This window comes from Ruditapes philippinarum, unplaced genomic scaffold (assembly GCF_026571515.1).
Source record: "Ruditapes philippinarum isolate M1 unplaced genomic scaffold, ASM2657151v2 ctg3411_1_1_1_1, whole genome shotgun sequence".
Classification (NCBI taxonomy): domain Eukaryota; kingdom Metazoa; phylum Mollusca; class Bivalvia; order Venerida; family Veneridae; genus Ruditapes; species Ruditapes philippinarum.
In genome coordinates this window covers 69,799-80,408 of record NW_026857581.1, presented here as the reverse complement: position 1 = coordinate 80,408, position 10,610 = coordinate 69,799, and the positions used below count along the sequence as shown (strand labels likewise).

Genomic DNA, 10,610 nt, shown 5'->3' with positions numbered 1-10,610 from the left:
AAGTTGATTAATTCTAACTCAAGCACTCAAGGAACAAATAACACATCATAATGAAACGGTTTTTAATATTTTTATGTATGCATAACACAGATTGAAAATTGCAAATTTTCACTTAGTCAAAGGCAATTTCTCTGACAAAACATACCAATTCACAAGCGAAACCTCAAATGCAAAACTTCACATGCTGACAAACATTCCTGTGAAGATTCATGACCCTATGTCAAATACTTTTTGAGCTACATGTCACACAAGTTGAAAATTGCAAATTTTTACTAAGTAAAGGACAATAAATTTACAAATACTAAATAAATCTAAACAAAAATATCTAGGTGCACAACTACATATGCTGATCAACATTCCTGTAAAGTTAGAAATACTTTTGGAGCTACGTGAGACAAAAGTTGAAATTTGCAAATTTTAAGTACGTCCAGGGCAATGACTCTGACAAAACAAAATTAATTCACAGGCGAAACGCCAGGTGCACAACTGCACATGCTAATCAGCATTCCTGTAAAGTTTCATGATTCTAGCTAAAATATTTTTTGAGATACGTGCGGCACAAATAAAAAATTGTAATTTTTTTACTTAGTAAAATCTCTAAAAACCGGATCCTCTGAAACCGGAATCCTCCGAAAACCGGACGATTTGAAAAGTCCCGTTATTTTTCCTTCTTATTTCATTGAAAACAAATCCTCTAAATACCGGAAACTCTGAAATCCGAATACCGGGCGATTTGCCATCGTTTCTATTGCTTAATGTACATAAAATATCCTCTGAAAACCGGACGCTAAGTGTCAACTTTTTGTGTATTCTAATTAGATCCCAACCAGGTGACAATTTTTAGCGTTGGCCAATTAACGGTCATACGATATATCTATGCAGGCGTGAAAAACACTTGTCGGTGCGTGTGTCAATAACGTATCGGCAATTTAATGACGATCTTTCAGCATGTGTTAATTTCGTTTATTGTTGTACAGGTATGATTGTGAAAACATTTTAATTTGTTGCGTTTTTTAAAGTTACGTAAATTCTTTGTTGTATTGATAACAAGGGCAATTATAATTTGTGCTAAATCGATCAGGTAATTTCGAATTGTTTTTCGCAAAACATATCAATTAACATGATGAAATGAAATGAGATAATTATTCATATTTTTACTTTATTAAAAGATGAATATTCGAGTAAATATTTGCTACAAACATGGTTTATTTAAATAACAGTTAATTCTATTGGATGTGTTTTAAAAGCCAATGAAAAACGTTTAAAGTTTATATAAGTATCTTTGAGATATCTACGTATATGCACTTTATTTTTGACTTAGAAAAGCAAAGTTTTCCTACATTGCAAAGTTTAAAATTAATTAAGAAATGACTGAGCCACCTTCAAAACGTAGAAGGGTTGAACTGTCTCTACAAGAGAAAATAACTATTGTAAAAGAATATGAGTCTGTTCCTAAACCACCTATGAAGGTAAGCCGATATAACTCTTATTGAATTATAAATAGTCAATGGTTATTTTGACCATTTTTGCAATTTGAATCATTTCAATTTTAATAATTTTAGCTTAGTTTGAAATTAAATTTATTTTTCTTCATTTTACAGTCATTGTCTGAGAAGTATGGGATAGGGAAGTCCACTGTCGGTGACATTATAAAGAAGAAAGATCTGTTGAAAAGTAACTGGGAATCAAACATGTCTTCAAACAAAAGTCTTTCAACTATGATGCTAAATTTGATAAACTTAATGAACTTGTGTGGCAATGGTTTTGTGTAGTTCGAGCTAAGAATTTACCAGTGTCAGGGCCAATTATTCAAGAGAAAGCTAAGAGTTTCGCGACAGAGTTAGGTGTTAGTGATTTTAAGGCATCAAATGGCTGGTTAGGTAAATGGAAAGGACGCTATTCAATCAAGGAATTTAAAATTTCCGGTGAAAGTGCAGGTGTAAAGGTTGATGATGTTGATGGATTTAAAGCGCGTATTCCAGAATTTATTGGGGATTACGATATAAAAGATGTGTTTAATTGTGATGAAACATGCCTGTATTACAGAGCTCTTCCAGACAAAACGTTATCAGCTAAAGGATCACTGACAAAAAGGTCTAAAGTGTCTAAAGAAAGAATAACAGTGATGTTCACATGTAGTGCACTTGGGGAAAAATTGAAACCTCTAGTTATAGGAAAGTTTGAAAATCCTAGATGTTTTAAAAATGTCAATAAGAAAAATCTTGGTGTGAAATATGTTGCTAACAAAAAAGCATGGATGAATAGCCACGTTTTCAAAACTTGGATAAATGAACTTAATTCAGAAATGCGCCGCCAAGGAAGAAGAATTTTTCTCATGCTTGACAATGCTTCTTCACATGGTAAAGCGGATGATTACAACATCTCTAATGTATGTGTAAAGTTCTTGCCCGCAAACACTACGTCACATCTTCAGCCATTAGATCAAGGCATTATAAGAACATTCAAAGCTCATTACCGGAGATACCTACTGAAGTCATTGATCAGTTTAATGGACGACAGTGCAAATGTGACTGAACTGTGTAAAAATGTCAATCTAATGGATGCTATTTCGTGGACATTGAAAGCATGGAATGATATCAAAAAGGAAACAATTATGAAGTGCTTTAGATCTGTTGGATTTGGTAATGATGAATCTACAACTGGCCAGTCTATGGATGATGAAGACGAGTATGAGGATGACAATGTACCACTAGCATTGTTGGTGCGAGAACTGAGTTACAATATGCAGGACTTTGAGAACATTGATTTAAGTTTGCCAACCGAAGATGACAGTGACCAATGGGAAATGAACATTGTAGAATCATTCCGGACAGATGAGACAATTGAGGATGATAAGGTGCTCCAAACTCTTATGAAGTTAAAAAACTTTGCTTTGGAAAAAGATAGTGATCTATTGGATGGTGTTCTCCAACTACAGACTATGATGGAAGACAAAATTGTTAAAGCCAGATGTTCACAAAGACAATTAACAATGCATGATTTCTTTGTCAAATGTTGAGTGATGATATGTAAAATCTTCTATTGTTACATTCAGTGAGATGGCTGTGAATAAAATAGACTCAAAGAACACAACATAAAATGTTCACAAATTAAATGAATGTTTGTTACATAAATGGTAAATAAATGTTTTAACATGATTTAATCATAATTATGTATGAACTTATATTCACATTACTCCAGATGAATATATGCATATTGTTCACTCATTACTCAATGTACATGTATAAATGTTATGAATGCTCAATAAAACATTCAATTAGTGCAAATTATTATAATTATGTGATTATTTATTAAATAACTAATTTTATATTAAATAAAATAATTAAAGTTTGAAATGAAATTATTTTGTTGTCATTACTATTCTAGTACTTAAACTATCATAAACATAAAAAAAGAAAACGGAAGACCATTTAAAGGTTCATTAAAAAACATATTGTTATGATAAAAGATGACTGTATATAAAACCTCTGAAAACCGGAATCCTCTGAAAACCGGACTTTTGGCCTTGTCCGGTTTTCAGAGTTTTTACTGTACTTAGTCAAGGGCTATTACTCTAAAATACGAAATATATCCACACGAAAATACCCAGGTGCACAACTTCACATGCTGAGCAACATTCCCGTAAGGTTTCATGACTCTAGGTCAAAAACATTTTGAGTTACGTGCGACACAAGTTGTAAATTGTAAAGTTTTACTTAGTCAAGGACAATAACTCTAAAAATACTAAATATATATTCAAAACTACCCAGGCGCATAACTTCACATGCTGAGCATCATTCCTGTAAGGTTTCATGATTCTAGGTCAAATACTTCAATGCATGACTATGTTACAGTTTGGAAACTAATGTGTATCTTCAAACTCTTCTTATTAGCACAAGTACCTTCCACCTATAAGAGTGACCTTGATCTTGAAGGTAGGAACACACAACACGTTATCTTGATGTTGTAGACATTTGTGCCAATTTTCAATTTTTTTAATGCATGACAAAGTTAAAGTCCGGACACGATTGCGTGTACCTATAATCTCTAATTGTGATTTCGTGAACATTCAAAATATATTTGTGACCAAGACCTTTGAATAAAGGTCATAGTTCTTAGACGCGACACAAAGTTGTCTTGTGATAGACATTTGTGCTAATTTATTTCAAAATCCCTCGATGCAAGACAAAGTTACAGTCTGGACATGAGTGTTGTGTTAGTGGGGACGCACGGGCAGACGGACATTAGCGTTAGCCGCGACACATCGTCTTGATCTGGTAGACGTTTGTGCCAAGCTATTCCAAAATCCCTCAATGAATGACAAAGTTACAGTCCAGACACGAATGAAGTGGGACTCACAGACGGACAAACAGACAGACGTACGGTGCGATTTTAATATGCCGCCCTTCAGGGGGGAGGCATTAAAAAGAAATGAAGGTATGCGTCTAAGACATAAATTACACTTGTTTTAGCTAACAATCAACAATGAATCAATTAGAACAACAAGTTACATTTAACCGACTTTGGTTTAGGCAACCCCAACATCACTCATTTGCATGATTTTAGAACTCATTCGACTACCACCTAACACGATACTGAATATAGGAAATAGACTTTTGGAATCGTTGAAGATATTTAAAGCGGCAAAAATGTGCTTTCTTTAATGTTTTCACATCGGTACCAGTTCTTCCAAATGAACAGGGTAACTCCCGAGACATTTTTATAATTGTAAGAAACTCTTCGTATTTACAGTTCTTTTTGTAATACTGTATAATCACCCGTGGGATATTGTGCCTAATTTCTAAATTGGTCTTTTGACGTCTTATCTATGATATGTAGCTTTATTACCTCAGATCCTCTTTCAAAATTCCATTATATTCATTTACTTCCGCCCATTATTTTCCCGTTTAAGACACTCGCTTTCATTTACTTGGGGACCATACGCCGCCTTCATAAAATGGCACAAAAGTGTCACATTTAATGCTCCATGATAATCGGCGTATGAGAACATCTGCAGATGTTCCAAAATTCAAAGTGTCACAATTTTCATGTTAAATTCTGCTTAAGACTGCAACATTTTCAATTAAGTCGATTTTTGCGTTCAGTTTTATCTATTCTCCTTGTCAACAAAACGATGTCCAGCAGTATCATAAGCTACCTCAGATCGAAACAGAGTTACCATCTCGACAAGAATGCGTTTTATTTGCCGATGAAATTTATCCGAATTATGACCATATTCTCACACAATACGCGTCAGCTCAAACACACCATAAACAGGGGTGACAACGACGAAGTGCCTAAAACTTAACGTATCAATTTATGTTTGTAAAACATGTATGCCCCCTATCTGCAGCCAATTAGTCATGTGGTCAGGTTATTATGACTGACTTTTGACCTACAGACCAAAAAATAAATAGGGGTTATCTACATGTCATGACAAGTCACTAGGTAATTGTGACCGTAAAGGTTGTGTGCAGTAATTTTATGACAAAGTTATCACAAATCTTTAATTTTATGACAAAGTTATCACAAATCTTACCAAATAATATATACATACATTTTATGAACCATGTAAGCCTCCTTAATGACAGCAAATTTGTTATATTACATAAGACCTTGGAATATTTATACCAAAAGCATTTTTAGTTTAATGATAAAAAATATCAACCAAGGCAACTTGTGTTATTGGTCGAAAATCGTCTTTACATACAAGGTCAATGTGACTTTGACCTTAAATAAATAGGGATTATTAACTGGCCAAGACCACTGCAACTGTGAAGTTTGAAGCTAAAGGGCCCATGAGTTGTCGGGATATTGATCAGAAAGCGTTTTTACCTTTAAGGTCAATATGATCTTGACCTCTGACCCATTGTTTCAAAAAATCTATTGAGGTCATCTCCTGCCCAGAGCAATGCATATGTGAAGTTTGAAGGTCAATGGTCAACGACCTTAACCACTCGGCCACTCCACATCAAAAGAGGTCATCTACTTGCCAAGAACAATACACCTACGAAGTTTGATGTTCAAAGGCCCATGACTTGTCAAGTTATAAATCGGAAACCGTTTTACCTACAAGGTCAACATGACATTGACCCCTTGACCCCCAAAATCAATATGGGCCATCTACTGGCCAAGTCCAATGCACCTACGAAGTTTGAGGGCTAACAACCCATGGGTTGTTAAATTATTGATCGGAAACTGTTTTGACCTACAATGTCAATGTGACCTTGATCTTTGACCCAAAAATCAACAGGGGGTCATCAACTGGTCCTGAGCAATCATTATACCAAGTTTGAAGTTCCTAGGCCTAAGCGTTCTTTAGTTATTGGTCGAAAACCGTTTTATCTACAAGGTCAATTTTACATTGACCTTTGACCCACTGACCATAAAATCAATAGGGGTCATTTACTGGTCATGAAAAATCATCATACTAAGTTTGAAGATCCTAGACTTAAAGTTACATTAAATAAATATGTAAAAATATTTTTGCCGTCGGCCTAAAAACCAAGCATTCTACAGTTTCATTAATCTTTTTAACAGTATCGTTATAAATCTCATCAAATATTGTTCATAAATAAAAATTTTAAATGAAAACCCCACGGTAACACTAAAGTTCGTATACGAATTTTAACATGCAAATGAAGACTATAATCAGCTCGTGTATGCGCTACGTCACGGTGTTATCGTTGCTATCCGGAACACAGCAAATATAAGATTTTCTTGTGCAAACACACTTTAACCGTTTATGCTTCACGGTGCACTAGGCATGGGGTTCAGGAAAAGTTATCATCACATAAAAAAGATTAAATTTGTATGAAAATATCCGCTACAATGCGGAAATATACCGTTAAATAAGGACTACTACTTGTAGGCATGTTTGTTGATTTAACATTGATGTACGGATGATTAGAAGGAGGAGTTTCATATGCAAACAGAAATTGTACTTCCGAATTCGCCACAATGAGGTTGCACATTTGTTTGCCAATAAAACTCCTTTTGGTAGTCTGGACACCAAAATAAGATCTGGATTCGATATGAAATCCAATTTATTAATGAAATGTCGTTATTTCTGTTTTTATGAAATTTATTAAATGTAACTTTAAGCGTTCTTTAGTTATTGATTGGAGACCATTTGATCTTCGGACCAAACGACTGACAGGCTTTTCTTGATGCAAAGCAGTATCTTTGAAGGTAGGCATAATAATAGTAAAATACCGCGCATGTGTTGAACATGCTATAGCAGAGAATAAACGTTACAGATCAATTTCACGTGTATGGAGATACACAAGGATTGCGCTTCCAAAATTGTATTTGTTCTTATCTTACCTTTCCTGTCATAAGGTTATAGGTATGATAATTAGAATAATAGGAAAGTTTAATAACCGCCAAGTATTATACATTGAACGACCTACTTCGTTTTGCTTTATCACTTTATTTCTTTATTTATAGCCAATGATGTCAAAGTACTTAGGCGAACCACTCGTGACACATTCGTGTAATGGGGTAGAGCCTTTACAAGATTTCCTTCAAAGGGCCAGTACTTTTTCACAAATCTATAAGTTCACCACTGAAGTATCAAACGAACATGTTTTTCTTGACAGAGTGTCTCATATTAAAGACAATCTTATAATTGCTGATTTGTATTCAAAACCCACTGATAAACAACAATACCTTTTAACAAGCAACTGCCAACCTCAACACTGTTGCAAGAGCATACCCTTTAGTTTGGCTTTGAGAATCAAACGAATATGTTCAGATCCCGAAACGTTCTATATTAGATCAAAAGAACTCTCGACAGGTTCGGAAGTGTGGATAAAAAGAAATAAAGAAGAAGACATCGAAAATGCAGTCTCTGATGCAGACAACAAACACAGGAAGGAACTTCTAGAGTACATTCTCACTCTAGTAGTTCTTCACAAAATAAAATTATTTTTGAGCTTACATACCACCCTTACTTACCAGACACAAGATCCATCATTGATAATGATAAACATTGGCCAATTATTGAGTCGTCGCAGAAACTAAACAAGATGTTCCCCAACTGAATAGTGAAAACAGAATCATTGCATACATAAAGAATAAACCAATCATTGCATAAAGAAGACCAAAAAACTTCTGAGACGTACTTGTGCGAGCCCAACAGAGACCAATAATGACAGATAAAGAAGGTCAGTCTGGACCATATGGCACACCAAGATGCCAAACCTGTGCTGTCATGGACCTTACAAATACATTCTCTCCTCAATAATATTGGCCAAAACATCTCTCAAAGACACTATGAATTGTAAAACGGCAAATGTTAGTTATCTTATCTCTTGCAAAGTGTGCAACAAACAATCTGTCGGCGAAACTAAACTTCCATTAAATAAACGAATGAACTTACATCGCTCTGACTGGAGAACACGTAAATTCAACAGATCCCTAGTCGCTGAACATTTTCACCTTGATGGACACAGTTTTAAAGACTTTAACTGAGCACATCACACAGTGGTCAGATGTAAATCACGTAGGACATACTGGATTCGCCCGTTGACTGAATAGGCTTAAGCCACCAGGAATCAAACAAGAGGGCCATGATGGCACTGAGTCGCTCACCAGAAACAACTGCTTTCCAGTGTTGGAATGTCAATATATTCTAATATTAAATTTGAGTATAGAATGCATGTTTAAACAATAATTTGAAGAAATGCCATGACCTGGGGTATTTAAGCTTTAGCTTAAACGGGGCTAATCAAATTAATATGAGCAAACTTGATAAAAACTACTTAAGAATGCTACACAGTTTGGTGATCATCTATCAATTATTTCAGTAGGAAATGATGTTCAAAGGTTTTTTCTATTTTTCTATTTTTAGCTTTAGTGGCCCCTAAAAGGGGCTAAACAAATTAATATGAGCAAACTTGATAAAAGACTACCCAAGAATGCTACAGACAAAATTTGGTGATCATCCATCAATTAGTTCTGTAGCTATAGCATTTAAATGAATATCAATTTTTTATTTTAGCGGCCCCTAAAAGGGGCCAATCAAAATAATATAAGCAAACTTGATAAAAGACTACCCAAGAATGCTACAGACAAAGTTTGGTGATCATCCATCAATTAGTTCTCTAGAAATAGACATTTAACAGTTTTTCTATTTTTAGCTTTAGCGGCCCCTAAAAGGGGCCAATCAAATTAATATGAGCAAACTTGATAAAACACTACCCAAGAATGCTACAGACAAAGTTTGGTGATCATCCATCAATTAGTTCTGTAGGAGAAGATGTTTAAAGGTTTTTATATTTTTAGCCCTAGAGACCCCTAAAAGGCGGTGCACTCTTTCCGGTGCCTGTGTCGTAGGATAAGAATTTATGTAAAATGTACACTGCCTTATATTTTGTTAATCATTTCAAATAAAATATATTAACTGTATCTAAATGCGTTACATGTTATTTGACCCCTGATCCTATACCGTTATATCTCTCTATATTTCTATCATTCCTATCTCTCATTGTTACTAACCTGCTATGTTCGGGTATGTTGTGTGATGCTCCATTGCACTTCATATTTGACCATTCCATGTTATAGTTGTATAAATGTAGTTATTACATACCTGTATCATACACTCAACCTTATGTTATAATTGTTAATTGCACTTCATATTTGACCATTCCATGTTATAGTTGTATAATTATATTTATATTGTGTAAATATATTCTTTAATAAATATCTTGGATATTTCAGATATTTGCATTTGTTGTGTCTTGTGTCAGTCGATATATTACCCCACCTATATATAATACAAGTAACTGCCGACTGGGTTACGTCGACACATGGGAGCATTTCATCTATTGTTATTTGTGTTGAAAGCATTTAATTTGTACTTTACATAAAATATCCTTCTTGATGAAACTTGCAATTTCTGACATTGTGCTTTAAGTCAATAAACATAAAACGTATTTATACGTGCAGTTTTAATTTTTGTTAAAAAACGTTTAAATTCCCGAAGATTCGATATTTAATCTACTTTACACCATATTGTCCGTAGGCTATAATATATCCTTTTTAAAGAAAAAAACAAAACGGGCCTTTTCCATAAAACCCAAAGCAATTTTATCAACCTTTTTTGGGGTCAATTTTTTACATTTTCATGGGGGATTTTGTGCTCTATTGGTGACATTAAAAAATGTAATACACCCCCGATGAATAATTTCCCGAAAGTAAAATTGGGTTTTTTATAAATTTTAAAAAACTGTAAAGAACGTTTTTTTCCTCCCCCGTTTTTTATTGCGAAATTCCCCATGTAAAAACCTATATTTATCAAAATTGGGGCCAAAAACAGGGCGGGAAATTAAAAAAAATCTTTAGAAGAGAAACAAAAATTTTAAAATTTTTTTCAAAAAAAATGGGAAACAAAACAAAAAAGGAAATGCCCATTTAATTTAAAGCAACCTAAAAAACCCCAAAAACCTTAAAAATAAAGGGATAAAAACATTTAAACACATTAAAGTCTAAGAAAAAGAATAATTTTTGGGGTTTTTTAGTAGAGTAAACACGAGTTTTATGTTTAAATAGTGCATTTTAGATGCTTAATACCTGAAATAAGTATCACTGAATGTAAAATTATTTAT

General features: G+C 34.0%; 1 protein-coding gene across 1 annotated transcript; it reads left to right on the top strand.

Moving 5' to 3' along the window:
• Positions 1–1,367: 1,367 nt before the first annotated feature.
• Positions 1,368–3,019, top strand: LOC132750231 (tigger transposable element-derived protein 6-like). Its single transcript, XM_060740175.1, has 2 exons — positions 1,368–1,469; positions 1,709–3,019. Exons 1-2 carry the CDS (start codon positions 1,368–1,370, stop codon positions 3,017–3,019), a joined length of 1,413 nt encoding a protein of 470 aa, XP_060596158.1.
• Positions 3,020–10,610: the final 7,591 nt, after the last annotated feature.